Below are 16,776 nucleotides of genomic sequence, written 5' to 3' on the forward strand. Positions count from 1 at the left end.
AATGTATAGTTATTAAAAAAAAAAACCACAAAAACCCAAACCCAAAACAGGCTTTGAGTTGTATTCTGTATATATTTATTAAAATATATATATACATATATATACTTGCTTTATTTATATTCCTTCTTTGTAATCTACTTACTCTGCTCTGTACAGAGTGTCAAATTGAAAGTACTCTGTGTTAAACTATACTTATTTACAATGCAGATATAAAAGATGCTTTCTGTAGACGAAAATCTGCAGCAGAATCCATTTGAAAAGGTACAGCCATGACTCTTACTTCACAAAGAACTCCAGGAAGAGAATAATCAACTTGAGAATTTGTCTCAATTAATATGATCACTAATTAACTCAGATGTTTTGACTTCCCTCCCTTCCCCCCCCAGTCTGTATGCAATGCATAGATTGGTACTAAAAGGAAGCTTCAGTAAATTAGGTAAATTAGTATTGAGTTACACTGAGTTTGCCACCATTTTTCAAAAGCAAAACACAAAAGAATTGTGCAGATGGGCTGAACCGAATGCCTTGGGTGTGCATAGCCACACGGTACTTGGGATGTGTGCGGTAGGAGTAGTATCTACAGCTAGTTTCTCTCTGAAATAGAGAAAGAAAAACCCCAGAAGTTGAATGTCGTTACTTCAAACTTTGCACAATTCTTTGTACTGCTATTAGAAGGCGTTCTTCTTAGTAAAACCAGGATAGCAGTGCTACAGCTTTCATCAGGGTATGGTTCATTTGATTTTCCTTTTATTTTTGGAACAAAAGGAGATGTAGTCATTAGAGGTTGCCTTCTAATTGGACTTTATGGGAATTTTTAGCTAGCCTGAGTATTCCTGCCAATGTGCTTGAGCTAAGATTTTAATTGGCTTATGTTATAGAATCATAGAATTGTTCAGGTTGGAAAAGACCTTTAATATAATCAAGTCCAACCGTTAACCTAGCACTGCCAATTCCAGCACTAACCTGTGTTCCTAAGCGCCATATCTAGACGTCTTATGTTAGTTATGTAGAGTGTGTATGTCCTCTGATTTTAACTTTGAAGGCAGATAATATTGAAAGAATAAACTTTCTCTTTATAATCAATCAGAAACTAAAAGCATTGCATTTCCCATGCACTGATTTACAAACCCTGGAATAAGATACTAACCTGTCTTGGGATTTAATACAGTTAAGAGTCTGTGTTGAAAAGCAAAAGTGAAATAAACAGCTGTTTCAATCTCTGTGTTGCATCTGAAAGTCCCTGATGCACCATGCGGAAGTCTTCAGTAGATACGGTGAAAATGGTAAAATATTTTGTAAATGCTAACAAAATAATTTTGCTGTTGAACAAATACAGACCACTTTTGGTTGTACACTTGCCCTATACATGGTGCAGCATTCCTTGAGTTCAGTAAGGATCTGTTTGTGGGTGTTTTGGGCGAGAAGAACCACAGGTGACAGCACCTCAAAAAATGTGTTTTTTTCACCTTTACCATTATAGTATATATTCTGAACTACAGAATCCAGAGGTGAGTATCATTTGGGCATAATTTTTATGTAATATCTGCTTACCAGAGAAGAGGAAAAGATAATTTGTCTCCTGCACTTCCAGTATTTAGGCTTAAGTATTTGGATATGTAGCTGGCTGTGTATCACATAAATCAATAAACATGAAGTGTGGTATGTTTGTATTTCTTGCATACAGTGTATCCTGCTGGTTGCTTAACGGGGAAAGCTTCATCTGATTGTAGTTAATACCATGTTAAGTTTTAGCTCTAAGTGCCATATGCTGTCCTTAGGCTGAGGTCTGAATTGCCACTACAACTGATGGCCACTGTCACACAGGCAATGCAGGTCTTTGGTGGTTAGGGGTATGGTTTCTGCTGGAGCAGAGCAGCTTGGTCATGACAGCTTCTTGTACTGTTGGTGAGTTACCTGTGAGTTGCCCAGCCTTTCACCTGCATGATTATGAGCAAGAGTTGTAGGTGCAAAGCATTGAACTTTATTTAAAAGATGTGAATGTCCAAGGCCTGAACCTTTGTGCTGTTAGGCTGATTTTGTGGTGCTCTGAGTTCCATGAAAAAGGTGCTTTCCAAATGTAGATACTTGTTTCCAACATGTTAATGTTTCTTTTGGTGGGATCTAGGGATTGGCTTGGCACTGAGATGTTGGCTGTCCCATCAGACAGCGCCACCCTAAGCTTTTGCCAAGGGGCCATGAGCCACATTGAAGAGAGTCACAACTGGGCTGAATGACTCTCTTTGCATGTCGAGTGGAGTAATATGTAGCCATTCTGATCACTAAAGATGAGTTTGAGGGATGTTTTTAAAATGATGCACAGATAAACTTTTAATTTCAGAGTGGAAGCATCTCTTTTAGACGACAGCTTTATGAGGTGGGGAAATGGGGTGCAGAGTGGCCCGGAGCAGCGCTTTGTGTTGTTACCAGACTTTGTCTCAGGAACGCGTGCCGGCCTGAGCGGTGCGGTGCGGTGCGGTGACAGCTGGGAGCTGCGGGCCGCGGCGGCGCTCAGCTGTGGGCTGAGGCTGGCCGGCCGGCCGCCGCTGCCCCGCCCGGCTCCACCGCCCGGCGCCGGCAGAGCCGCCTGAGGTGGAGGTGCGGGCAGCGAGTGCGCGAGGGGCTGAGGCAAAGGAGGAGGAGGACGGGCTGTCTGCCGGGGGCAGCCCCCGGAGCGGCGCTGCGGGAGCGGGCGGGCCGGGAGCAGATGTTGCCTCAAGAGCGAAACGGGGCGTTTCTCGCAGCGCGGCGCTGGGCGGGCGCTGCCGGCCCGCAGGGAGCGGGCGAACCGCAGAGCTGGGCGGCTCGCTGGGGGAGGCCGGGGCGAACCTCCAGCCGCTCCTCCTTGGCAGCCGCGCTTCAGAAATGAGGGGAAAGGAGCGCGTACAGACCGCTGGCTGCGGCTTGTAGTCGGGACCTGCCGAACGCAAACCTGCCGTGCCTTCGGGAAACACCCGCCACGCTTGCTGTGCTCTGCAGCTGCCTTAAACGGCTCTCTGGGATGGCACTGGGAGAATCGGTGTAAAACGTTTGTTTTCCGACTGCCTGCTCGAAGGACGCGTTGGTTTGGCTGCTTAGAAAGTGATGTTTTCCTGTGGGACAGCACATTAGTGGGGCACCACGGACAAGCCTGGTACAAGAGGAGGATAAGCTGCCTTTCGGATCAAGGTTATTTATAGCTATTGCCAAAAAAAAAGTAAAGGGCTAGTCTATTATTCTTACTGTTCTGGATTTAACTTATTTTTCCCCCCATCCCCCTAAAGATTTTCTCTGTGCCTTTTTCTGGACCGTACACAGCTACTGTGGATTCTGTCCTGTTAAGCTGCCGCACCATGTTTTATTTATAAAGGAGATGGGACTCTGCAAACCAGTTAAATGGATTACAGTTAAGCCATCACCTACAGAAGATAATGTGTTGCCTTCTGTAACGCTTGTTCATTTAGAAGGTTTATTTGGGAGATTTCAGATACAGATTCTGACCCAGAAAAATAAATGAAGCCTTCCACGGAGTGTTTGCAATATTTGAGCCACTGCTGAGTTTTGTTATACTTTGTTTTTCTGTGACATTGGAAGATTTATGTTACTTTCTTACTGAAGCACTTTATATTTTGGGGGGGGGTTGGGGGGGGTGGAGGAACCTCACATCCAGATAAAATTGCATCTAAACTGATGCACTGATTATGAACAACCTCAGCCACCTCATAAGTTATGGTGTATATTTAGTATCTATGCATCTTATGCTAAGGACAAGTTTACTGTAATTCTGTAGAGTGCTAGTGTCTTTTAAATGTTTCCTGTGTATCCATGAAAACAGAGGTATAGTGGTGTACTCTCAGGATGGGGAAGCCACTTAGCAGGCCAGACTGTCTACGTCAGAATCCCCCGTGTGTTGGCAAAGGGGAAGAAGATGAAGATCTAAATATTGAAGACTGCTATGTTCCCCAGAGGTCCATCTATGACACTGTGCGGCTGAATGAACAGATCGATTCGGGCTCCAAGGGCAGCCTCACCTCGAGGCATTTCACTGATCGGACTTTACCCTACAGTCATAGAACACTGGACATCAGCACTTTGTGCTCCAATGGTGCCCTTACTTCTTCCAGTGTTTTTGAGCTCCGAAGCCGTGAAGCTAACAAGCTAGATGAAAAAATGATCTTTGATGCACTCAAACTGAACAGTGATATAATTCGGACAGCTGCATTACCTAAAGCAAAGTCTCACACAGAAAAGAAGGAGCATAGGAGATCATGGAGAATGCTTGTTCCGCCCAACTTTTCGGATTACACAAATAAAAGTGAAAGCTCCTTTAATGAAACTGCTGATATGTCAGATACAGTTAGGTCGGGCAAATGCAAATGGGGTGCTAACTCTCTTACCTCAGAAGAGGATGATTCTGGTTTATGCAGCCCTCCAACAGAAAGGGAAGAAAAACAAGATACGTTGTTAGCAGAGGAGCAAACTCAGACCCGAAGTTTATCTTCTGCAGAAGATATCCATGCAGTAGGTCAGTTCAGACCATATTTTCCAGCAATTTGCAGAGAGCAGCACACCCCACTGCTTGCAACTACTAGCCTCCCTGTCAAAGAAAGCTGCAGATTGGCTTTGCATGATGTTTTACTTGCTGGAAAAGTAAAACAAAGCGATGCTCAGACATGTGAAAGTGATCAGGAAGAGTTGGAGGGGGAATACTCTCACTTACAAGGTTTCAAAGAGAAAACTCTGTCACATGAAGATCCTCTTCAAGGTAATGGAAGTATTTCCCTTGACAAAAATGAAGTGGAAAATGGATATGAAGTTCATGAAAAAATTAAAACACAAGACACAACAGTAGAGGAGGATCACGTGGATGAGGCACTTCCTCACGTAGATGTTTATTACATGAATGTTGCTGTAAATACTAGTGACTTGGATTTAGCAAAATATGAGATTTTACCTGATACAGAGGAATCCAGTATTGCACGTGCAGGCTCAAATGAAGTGGCATTTTCTGTTCAACAGCTTGAATTAGATAGTACTGTAAACTGTCCAAAAGCTTGCCCAAGAAGTATCTGGACCACTGACATCCAAGAAACCTTAGATACAGTCTGCAATGGCCTGTTGTCTAACAAGGTAATTAAAAAACAAATTGAAAACCAAAATCCCCATAGGTTTTTGAATAGTTGTAATGCAGCCTTAAAGATATTTGTTTAAAGCTTTCTTCAGACTTTGTTGTTTCAAAAACATGGGGGTTTTTATTAATTTGGCAGATGTAATAATCAGTGTCATTTGCATAGCACACGTGGCATGTCCACAGTAGTGAGATGGTCAGTAGAGCACATGAACTGGGGACAAATTCTGAAGGGGGTGTTTACTCCCAGCTCTGTGGGGCAGGCTTATTTATCACCAGCTGGTGCTGTTAGTCCCGATGCAAAGTGCATCCTCCATGCACCCGTGTTGTCGCTGGCTGTTTGTACAGAGCTTTGTTATGGGCAGTGCCATTCAAGGGCAGCTACAGCCCATGTGTTCAGCCTGAAGAGCCTTACTCATCAAGGTATAAGCAAGAGTGGTTGTGGTTTCCAAAGCAGGCAGATTAAAGGCTCATCGCCTCTTCTGAAAGCTGCCTTTTGCCAGAGAGCAGCTCTGACATTACAGCAGTATTTTACAAGCACAGGATCTTGCAGTGCTTTGAAAGTGGTGGATGAAGTAAGAGAGTAAGAAGTGAAGCTTTGTAATAAGGAAAGGGTGTTTGTCGGGTCTGTAATTTTTTTCTTCCCACTCTGGTTGAAATCCGAGATACTTCAGGCTTTGTTGCTAAGTTGTTCTGGTAAACTTTGGCCTCAGCAATAATTGTAATTTATTTTAAGCTTCTCTCTGCAAGGAATGCATGTGTCTTTAAAGGACAGATTATGGAGATCAGTCCTCTCTGTGGTAGGAATTGCTCTCAGAAAGACGAGGCTTTACGGCACATAAAAAAAGAATTTGTTATTGATTCTGTGTGGAAATATTATTCTGCCTCCTCCCTGCCCTACAGTCAAGAAAAACACAAGCGTTTTCCTTTTTTTTTTTTTTCTGGGAGCAGCTAGCTGGTTCCACTCTGTTTTCATGTAACCACAGTCTTACAGTTTTCAGGGTGGGTTGGTTGTTTGTTTTTTTTTGTCAGTAGAAACAAAGTTCTGAGGGCTGCTTCATTTATTTTACTCCTCCTGTTTAGTGTAAGTGCTCTAGCTTCTAGATTGACTTGTCAAGCTGGTGGAAGCATGCTCAGCCACCTGAGGTCTGGTGGTTTAAAAGCAGTCTCTTGGCACACTGTGTTTGGTGCAAAAGAGGAGAGTAACTGGTACGCTCAAAGCGATTCCTGCTTTTCAGGATGCTGAGAAAGGTTGCTTTGAATGCACTAAGTGTACACCAAAACTGTTACTGAATGCTGCTATAGAAATAGAAGGATTTAGGGTCAAAAGTTGAGCATTCTTTAGCATTGTTTATTCATTGGTTATTTTTCACTGGCCTGTGTAATTAATTCAGGGGCTTCAGGCCATTTTCTGATCTCATTGACACTGGTGTCAGTGCAGCCTAATGCAGTTGAATACAAATGGAGATTTATATTGCTGTTGCTAATGGTAATAATCTGGCTCTGAAAAAGTTTAAATACCTGAAAGAGTAGAATAAAGCAAACAGAGAACTGCTCAAACTGCCCTTTTGGGTAGGTTCAAAGCCCTAGTAATTTGCAAGAAATCCCTCTGAATGAAAACCCATTCTCCTGGGCGTCTGCTGGGATACTGTTTCACCAGCATCTGTAGTGCCTCCTCCTCACTTATTACTACTATATTCTTCTAAAAGCTACTTTAAAATAGCTCATTCTTTACTGCTTCTTTAACTTCTGCTTTTGTCCTAATTTTTTGTCCCTCTACTCTCAGTCCCTTTCCTTCCTGTCTAAAACTACTCATGGAAATGAGCGTCATTTTCCCTGTGGTGTATTGCATTTACTCTGTTTAGATTGAGTCCTTTCTGTTGACATTAATGATTTTTTTCTTAGGAAGGTGCTGATGAGGCATGGTTTCCTTTCTTCCGAAGACCAATTTTCAGCTTTTCTTGTTGTTGTTGTTGTTGCATACCGTGATGTAACCACCATGTCAGAAGACACAATGTTTCATGTGTGTTTTGTATTTCAACTGCAGGTATTTCAGAAAGAAGAAATTGAGCCCTTGCAAGTAAAACAACAGGAGGTAAATTGGTTGGGTCAAGGCCTTATTCAAAGTGCTGCTAAAAGTTCCAACACAGAAAACCTTGAACATGACCTTGAAGATGTCAACACCCGATGGAAGACTCTTAATAAGAAGGTTATTGTTTTGTACACTATTCTGCTTCTGTTGTGCTCTGCTTTTTGATTATTTGCTTGCTGACGTTTTTCAAAATACAGGAAATTAAATACTCTCTAAGAATAGGAATTATATTACTTTACACAATCATTCTGTTGGTAATTCAGAGGATAAGATTTGTATCACTAGTAGCCAGAGCTATTACTGTCATTTATAAGGTTTTGTCAAACTTTCTGTAGGTCTGTCCTGGATTTTTATTCAGGAAGGACTCCTCTAGGACTAGGTGTTCCTTCCTGCTTAAGCAGACCAGGGAAGTTTGATAACCCAATCAAAGAGGTTAGAGTTGTGATACTTTCATGGGAAAGGTAGCTATGTCATTTGTCGCCAGCTACTTTCAAGTAGTTGTTTTTCAGTCTTTGTTCAGATGTTTTTTCATTCTGTATTGTATCGGTTCATGTACACTGTTGTGCCTGTGCAGTGCACAGAGCAGTGAGACAGCTTGGCTTTGTGTGACTAGTGGCACATTTCCTTTATAATTGTATTATATTGTATAGGATTATATTGCTTAAGACATGAGATGGTACCACTGCTTTGGAAAAATGGCTGTAGTTTATTTTCTATGCTTTTGAAGAGTCCTCTTCCAGCAGTAACTGCTCTTGGAAAATGGAAAGGGTGGGAAGTAGAAATGGCACTCATTTTTCTCCACTCTGTCTTCCTGAAGGAGTGACACAGCAGAACAGCAGATATCTGTAGTTCACCTATGTGCCTTCTCCTCTCTTATGTCTTCTTCCCATTGGATGGATTATTGCCCCGTATTAAGAGTTGCTACTTTGGGTTCCTGGCTCAGTCTTCCTATAAGGAAAATAAAGATGATCTGATACACAAACATCCTGTCAATATATTTCATAATACTATAGCTATACAAAACAGGCTTACATCTCTTGTAATAAGGAACTACTACTGATTTTCTGGCAATCAACTTCCTCTTTTCATTTGATGTCTGTAGCTCTGAGAGATGAATGCTAAATTGTGCCATAGTGCTCTTATGAATAGCTATGAAAATGAGTGTTTGTGATATTGCCAGGTGTTCTACGGATTTTGGCTACTGATTTCACATAAATGAAAAGAAAAGGTGACTAGAGTCTGATCCTCTACTTTTTTTTCCAGGTTGCCCAGCGTGCTGCACAATTGCAGGAAGCCCTTCTTCACTGTGGGAGATTTCAGGATGCCCTTGAATCTCTGCTTAGCTGGCTCATTGATACAGAAGACCTTGTGGCTAATCAGAAACCACCATCTGCTGAATTCAAAGTTGTGAAGGCCCAAATACAAGAACAGAAAGTAAGTGAAATAAGTTCAGAATATCTCTCCTTCCACTGGATCAATGAGAATAAATTCTTAGGCTTTGGCAAAACATAAAATCTGGTCAAGTATATTATATGACATTGAAGGGTGCCAAGTTGTATAAAGCAGCCATCTGTTCAATACTCAAGAATCTCTTTAGGGTTGGGAGAAGTGCTAATTTTCTATGACACTGCAATTTGAGCTCTGGTTAGAATTATTAATACTATGTGGAAAGGATTGTTAAAGATCCATTGGAAAAAGAGAAAGCATGAAATCAAGTGTTTGGTCATTTGAAAAGTGGGAAATAAAAACTAGTAAAGTTTCATTGTAATAATTCCAAGGTAATATTGCAAATTACAGACTTAAATACTTGGTTCTTGATCCTGATTCTGACCTTTTCATTGTTGGTAATTAGTTGGAATGCTGTTGGGTAATGGTCTGTGGTAATGTAGAAGCACTATCAGTCTTGTCAACTCTTGCAAATATTCATAATGGTTATAGCAAAAAGAACTAAAATGTAGCTTATGAAACATACATTCCATACAGTTGTACTGTGTGGCCAACTCCCACCCAGAGATTTAATATAAAGTTATGGTGAGTAATGTCAGGGGATTCTCATGTTGGGATATCTACAAAGGCAAAATGTTACTATTACCAAAGGCAGCTAGAGAAAGGAGGAAGGGAGGACTGTAGACAAAGGTGTATTTTATTCTTTGCGGAGAAATTAATTTACTGGTCTATATCAGTGAACTCAGTCACATCTCAAACAAGTAGAGAGTTGATTGTACAATAGTTTTTGTTTAGTATTTTTTATTAATAGTATTTTCCTAACTACCTATATGTCAGAATTAACTTCATGTTTCCAGATCTAGAAGGGCATGTAACTTTCTCAGAAATGTTCCTATAAAATGTATCAGATACTCTGAATATCTTGTTTCCCTCAGTGGTATTAAATGGAACTTTTTCCTCTACGTGTTCACTCGTTGTTGGGCTGCGTACATCTTTGTCACATGGAAACCAAGGAGATTGTTTGGGCTTCATGAAGCTCTGCTGTTCATAGCAAAACAATTGAGAAACTAAAATGAACTTGTGTTGGAGGTGCACTGTGCATTGTACTGCACTGTGCACTGTAGCATTATTCAGTTTCATCACAATATAGGCAATATATCACTCTAACATGGTTTCAAAGAGTCTATTCCTTCTGTTTTAGCAATTGTGTTATTACAATGTTTCTAATAACCTGGTGCCTGATTGCTTTCTTTGTAGCTTCTCCAGAGGTTGCTGGATGACCGCAAGCCTACCGTTGAGGTAATCAAGCGTGAAGGGGAGAAAATTGCAGAGTCAGCAGAACCTGCTGATAAGGTGAAAATCTTGAAACAGTTGAGTTTCCTGGATAGTCGATGGGATGCACTGCTCAGTAAAGCTGAAACAAGGTATTTGAAATTCTTTCATATATTTGAAAAATGTAGACATAGGATGCGATAGATGATTAGAAGCAGCATGTGGAACTCCCTGCTATGAAATCTTGTAAGTACTGTCATTCTTGATGTAGATATAATAGAACCTCTGAAGGAAAAGCGAAGTAACTTGAACAGACCGAAAGCTTTTAAAAATTTTAGCCTAAGACGCTACAGTCTGCCACAATTAATTTCATGTGTGTCTTCTTAATATTTTATTTCCATTAGTTGATTAGAATGCAGATTTCTTGATGCAGGAACTTGTTTTGTATAGGATCAAGTGTAAATTTTACATTTAAATAATAACACTCTCTTGGAACTTCAAAATCTTGACATGTTGCTATGGAGGAAGCACTCAATTCTTGATGTTTGTTTTTGGTGTTGTCCATATAATTAGTTTCTGCAACTTTATCCTCGTACTGTTGGTTGCTGGTGTACTTATGCTGGGGAGGAAACACAAAAAACCACAAACAAACCCCAAAACAACCAACCAAACCCCCCCCCCCAAAAAAAAACCAAAAAAAACCCAAAACCATACTCTTGGTATCTGTGTATACACACACTTAGATTTACGAGTTGTTGTTGGTGTATAAAACACCTGGTATGTTCTGAACTGTGAATTGTCTTTGAAGAAATCTGTGTTGAAAGGTTTGCTAATCGTGTTTTCTGGGTGGGGATCTGAAAAAGGACAGCCTTGTTCAGAGTAGAAAGAGGAAGAGTATGCATAACAGGGGGACCTGAACAAGCGTATAATTAAGAACAAGAAATGACTTGGTAAGTTGAAGAAAAATGAATTTAAGTGAACAGTGAAGCTTTGCAGTGAAGAGCAAATGGATGTTAGGATTTGGGTGCTAGAATAGCATTGAATTCAGCTTGTTGTCTCCTACTGCTTCTGGCAGTCCCTCTTTAGTTCATTTACTCTGAACCTTTTTTGTTACCTCATGCTACTAATATGATTGATTAATTAGCAGAGTCAACCACTGATAGACCATTATTTCCTTCTTTCTTTTTTTTTTTATTGAAAGCATCTGACTCATTAGCCATGGGAAATGTCATGTTTGATTTGATATTATTCTTCCAGTCTGATGATATTTGATTAAAAATCGAATTTCAGCTTTTCTAAAGCTATGTATTAGCTGCAAGCTTGTATCCATTTTTCTTAGGTCAGTCTCTAGAAATGAAGAGGAGATTTGAGGATGATTTTGAAAACTATGTAGAGTACTTCACTGAGTGTTCTGTGGCTAAGTGTGTGAAGTCTACATTGTTTATTAGCCTTGGGAAGCACATATAAACATAGGTTTTATCTGGAATGAGAGCCCCATTTGAAATACTGTGATGTTCTTCATGTAGGACAAATCTCTCTTTAAAAGTCTGCTTGAATGAGATTTGTTCAGCAGTGGTTTGTAGAGAAGGCAGTTCCTGCAATCAAGAACCTTCTCTGAAATGTAATAATCTGAAACAAAAATGTTTTAGATAGTGCTTTCTTAGTTTGGAGGTCAAGTCTCTGCTGTATTAACGTTGTCTCACTAACTTTGTTGAGAGCTTTTACCAAGAGCAAGAGATGCAGAAGTAGAGCCAAATAGTTTTGTTCACATCACTGAACAAATCTTTAAAGATATTTTACAGTGCTGAGGAAGCATGACAGTATGTTCTGGTTCAGTAGATCTTTTGTCTAACTTTAAAATGTTTACTAGTGAAGGGAATGTAACTTTATGCTTAAAGACAGCAAGAAACTTAAGAATTGTCCTATTGGGTACAAAACAAGGTTGTGCTGAATTTTGTGCTAGATTACTTTTAGCAGTAGGTATATGAATAAAGTGATACTTTGTTTATTTGCAAAAGTTGCATATTAGCTCAGAGAGTTTCAAACAGCTTCGGAAGTGTTTTTTCAATATTTTATTTGATTTTAACTTTACCTTGGTTTTCATGAGTATCATAGATATATTTCTATTTCATTTGATGAGTGGTTCCTACAACAAGACAATTATATCCTTTATTTTGCAAAGGATTCAAGGGCCTTTCATATTTTTTTTCTAGGTATTTCACACTTACTTCATCACAAAAAATAACCTTTCTCTTGGCGTGTTGATAGGAACCGTCAGTTGGAAGGCATCTCAGTGGTAGCACAGCAGTTCCATGAAGCTCTCGAGCCACTAGTGGAGTGGCTGACTGCCACAGAGAAGAGGCTTGCAAATGCAGAACCCGTTGGAACGCAGGCCTCGAAACTGCAGCAGCAAATTTCTCAGCATAAAGTAAGATACAAACCACGTGCTTGCTTGTGTCATTCTTTTCAGATGCTTCTGTAAAGTGCAACTCAATTGCCAAAGGTGTTGCGGTGAATGTTCTACCAGGCTCATTTTTTTTTTTTTTTTTTTTTTTTCCCTGTAATTTGGTTTTTATATTTATGTTGGTAATATGTCCTTTTTCATCCAGTTTTCATTGAGTTCAACTTGTGTTTCTTTTATGTTTTTCTGCTTTTCTTTTCCATTATTCTTCATTATTAAAAAAAAATATAGGCCCTAGAAGATGATGTCCTAGCTCACAATAAGAGTTTACATCAGGCCGTTAGCACTGGTCAGTCTCTAAAGACTATGAGCTCCAGGGAAGATAAAGATATGGTGCAGGAAAAGCTAGATTCTTCTCAGGCCCGATACATTGAGATTCAAGAGAAGATGAACAGCAGGTCTGAACTTCTCCAGCAAGCTTACAGCAATGCTCAGATTTTTGGGGAGGACGAAGTTGAATTGATGAACTGGCTGAATGAAATCCATGATAAACTGAGCAAATTGGCAGTCCAAGATTGCAACAGAGAATTGCTTGAGAAACAGCACTCTGAACTACTGGTATTTTTATTTCTGTTCATTTATTATTTAGTTTATTTTAAAAATTTTATTTGTATTCCCATACTTTATTTATTTTTCATTATTATATTTTCTTTGAAGTGTTAATATGCTAATTCCAAATAAAATATTATAATTTGTTGTATCTGTGCTAACACAAATGGCCTTTTCTCTTAGGATCTTCAGGAAGAGATTCTTCTTAGAAAACAGAATGTTGATTTAGCTATACAAAATGGCTTAGAGCTTCTCAAGCATACAACAGGTGAGAGCTTATAGAAAACTGTGATTCATCAGGCTTTTTATCTTGTACTTGCAAGTGCTGATGAGAATTTAAGTAGAACTTTTAAATATTAGTCCATATTTGCTAGTTAAAGCAGTCGTAGTTGCTTATTTTAATAAAGGTTTGAGGTCAAGATATGTTTTGGGGTCAGTTTTACTATTAATGTAAGTAAGCAAAAGTCCTTTTTTGACTGTAGAGAGTTTGGCCCTCAAATCTTTTATTGCTTTCAGTGAAAAATTATTTTAGTGAACCTGCATTCCATTCCTAATAGCAAGTTATGGGCATTACTCATAATGGAGGGCTGTTTGGCAGTGGATGCAGTCAGTTCCCTGCAGGCATCCACAGATGAACAAGATTTTAGACTACCTTTTACTGCAAGAGGAAAGTTTTGTCCATTGGAGCTAATACTGTGGGAAAAATTACATTCCAGTTGCACACGTGTGTGTTCTGTAGATCAACATCTGTCCGGACTTCCCAGCACTTCTAGCATTCTTGAACTCTTTAAGGCACAGACATGGTTGGGGGTGGAGGGATGTCCTTTTCTGTTCCAAACATTACATAATGAAGTCTGAATATGTGCTGATAAACTTCAGTACATTGGTTTTGGTTTAGCCTTTTGAGTTGTGTTTCAAGTGAATAGTAATGGGAGTGCACAGCAATGTCAAATATTACTGTAATTGAAAATCTAATTAGTATTTTGTTGATATTTTTCCTTCACATTTTCAGTAACACTTTTTTTACTTTTTTACTTTTTTTTTTCTTTTTTGCCATTTTAAGAAGTATTTTGAACTTAAGGTTGGATTTTTTCTAAAAAAGAACGTTTGAATTAAATATTTTATCTTAAGTTTTTCCTTTCTAATAGTTTAGTAAAGCAGAAAAAAAGACAGAAGGACAGATCCTGAGCTGAGGTAAACTTAATAGCTCTGTTAACTTTAGTGATGGTAGGATACTTTACAGTAGTTGAAGATTGACCTTGTCTACAAGTTAAATACTGAGATCTCTGGTACACGGGGGTCTTGTGATTTGGGTTAGGTTTTGTTTTGTTTTAAATATTTGTGATCATAGGAAATAACATCCCTCTATTTTAGGTGATGAAGTTGTAATAATTCAAGATAAACTGGAAGGCATTAAAGCAAGATACAAAGACATTACAAAATTGAGTTCTGATGTATACAAGACCTTAGAGCAGGCTCTGCAGCTTGCAGGTCAACTGCACTCAACTCACGAGGAACTCTGCAAATGGCTTGATGAAGTGGAGGTGGAGTTACTCTCATATGAAAGTCAAATACCAAAGGGTGAAGAATTAAGCCAAGTACAAGAAAGACAAAAAGTAGGTTTTAGAACCTGTGAATTATTTATTGCTGTATGATTCAGCTAGGCTTTGTGTTAACTTATGTTTGGCATGAAGTTGTTTTGTGAATAAGAAATTTTGGCATCACATCATTTGACTAAATGTAACAGTAGTTAAGAATCCAACTCACTTTCCAGAGTCATCTGTTATAATCACTTATGAAATCAGACTGAGGTTTATTTTTAGCACAAGAGAAGTACAACATTTCCTTTTTATTCAAGCAGCTACCTAATCCTGGGAAAACTCTTTAAGATGTCAAGCAAAGTTGTTTTGGTTCTTTAGTTGCGACATAGATAAAATCCTGTAAAGTGTAAAAAGAGTTGGCATTTAAAAATATGTATTACTAATCTTGTTTAACAATATTTATTTTAAAAGAAAATTTGTAGTAAAATCTGGATGGTGCAGATGATGTGGAGAGAGGAAGTAAAAAAAAATAATCTTTCCATTCATTTTCTTATATGAAAAGAAGTGAAACAGCAGTGGGAGTTTCTAAGTGGGTAAAAAGTCATTCCTGAAGCATTGTGTGATGCTGTGAAATTTAATTTAGTCATTGCACATTTAAGAAATCACCTGAATTAATTGTATACAACTCATATAAAATTACAAAGAGTTCAGACTGCTATACTGACTGGAAGAATATATGCAAGATATATAATAAGATTCTGTAGAAAATTTTCTTCAAGAATCACCCACCTTCCTGTCAAATAGCTTATAATATCAAAAAGCTAATACCTAATACAACAGAGATGAAAATAAGTGTGCTAATTTATCCCTTTGGTCTGTGCAGACATTTCAGTTCTTGACTTAAGGAGTGGTTGAAAGAATAAAAAAAGCATGTGCAGGCTGTGTGTGTTCAGCTCATATGCTGACATGTTTACTTTAAATGTCCTTTTACAGGAGCTGAAAAAAGAAGCAAAGAACAACAAAGGCTTACTGGACACTCTCAATGAAGTTGGCAGTGCCTTCCTGGAGCTGGTGCCATGGAGGGCCAGAGAGGGGCTTGACAGGATGATAACAGAGGACAACGAACGTTACAGATTAGTGAGTGACATGATCTCTCAGAAGGTGGATGAGATTGATGCTGCCATTCTGAGATCCCAGCAGGTACTGAAAACTGTTCTTTTTGCAGTAACAGTCTCTGGCCATGCGTACCTGAATAAAAGAAGTCATTTAATAATGTTACCAAATGTTTTCTGTGCTTGAGCAGCAAAAGGCTTGTTTGAATGAAATGGGACTCCACTGTTAAGATATGAATGCTGGAACTTGGCTAATCTGTACACTGTTACAGTTTTCTGCCTTTTGTTGACACAAACATCAGGCTTGTAGCTGAAATTGCTGTAACTATTCTGTGGCTCTTCAAATGAGAGTTTGCTTAAGTAAGAACTGAATGGACCATGTCTTCTGTAGATCATGTTTATTATGTTAAGTAAAATATGCTCGAGATCCCCAGAAAAATTCACTGAATGCCACACTGAAATCACAAGGGTTGCCACACCTTTTAGCATCAGTTGATTGTCTAGCTGCTCTGTACTTTTCACAAATAAAAGCTGGATCATCTTGTTCAGGCTGTAGTGGAGGATTTAAATAACAATCACTGCTATTCATATCCACAATGCTTTTCTTCTTGGGGCTCAAAAATTTGAGTTCTTTAATACGTGGAAGTTTCTATACATTCGCAGAGCTGTATATATGAGTACACTTTGAGAACTGGCACTCTTAATTTCATCACTAAATGGTCCCATATTTAATTTTGCTTATAATGCATTGTGGAAACACAATTTGCCAATGTCTGGCTACAGTTCAGGCATAGAAATGTTGGTGCAGATTTCTGTTTCTACTAATAGTTCCTATAAACAGTTGTAAGAGGAGTAGGAGAAGGCATGTGTGATACTTTCCATTTGCTGAAAGTTGACTGAAGGAGCCTGGCAATAACTCAGGTCTTGTAACTGAGGTTAAAGTAACTTCATATTTCTTTTTAAGAGGTTTGCTATGAATATTATCTTGTCTCATTAATCAAATCCTCAGAAATGAAGGATAATTTTTTTCAGTGAGTGATAATGTAAGATAGGAGAGTGTATGTTGGCTCTCCTTAAACTTTTCTGAATTCTGTGAGTGTGTTGCATCTCCTAGCACAAGTTCAGCAAATTCAGGTCCACACATAAGAAGTCCAGAGCTAGCTCCACTAGCTAATGTGGCAAAGGCACATTTGCAACCC

At 39.1% G+C, this 16,776-nt stretch overlaps 1 protein-coding gene across 11 annotated transcripts in view; it reads left to right on the plus strand.

The window, feature by feature from the left end:
* Positions 1–16,776, plus strand: part of DST (dystonin) — a 293,848-nt gene that overhangs the window by 220,733 nt on the left and 56,339 nt on the right. For 9 of the 11 annotated variants that reach the window (XM_061347863.1, XM_061347864.1, XM_061347867.1 and 6 more), the window contains 8 exons: positions 7,152–7,313; positions 8,460–8,630; positions 9,900–10,066; positions 12,183–12,342; positions 12,607–12,933; positions 13,108–13,192; positions 14,299–14,540; positions 15,459–15,665. In XM_061347863.1, the coding sequence (XP_061203847.1) occupies positions 7,152–7,313; positions 8,460–8,630; positions 9,900–10,066; positions 12,183–12,342; positions 12,607–12,933; positions 13,108–13,192; positions 14,299–14,540; positions 15,459–15,665 (1,521 nt within the window). The remainder of the gene's footprint in view (positions 1–7,151; positions 7,314–8,459; positions 8,631–9,899; positions 10,067–12,182; positions 12,343–12,606; positions 12,934–13,107; positions 13,193–14,298; positions 14,541–15,458; positions 15,666–16,776) is intronic. The other 2 variants (XM_061347874.1, XM_061347872.1) reach the window with 1 other exon arrangement.

This window comes from Neopsephotus bourkii, unplaced genomic scaffold (assembly GCF_033783945.1).
Source record: "Neopsephotus bourkii isolate Nb327-2 ecotype Australia unplaced genomic scaffold, CSIRO-AGI_Nbou_v1 NB_330, whole genome shotgun sequence".
NCBI classification, from domain to species: Eukaryota; Metazoa; Chordata; class Aves; order Psittaciformes; family Psittacidae; genus Neopsephotus; species Neopsephotus bourkii.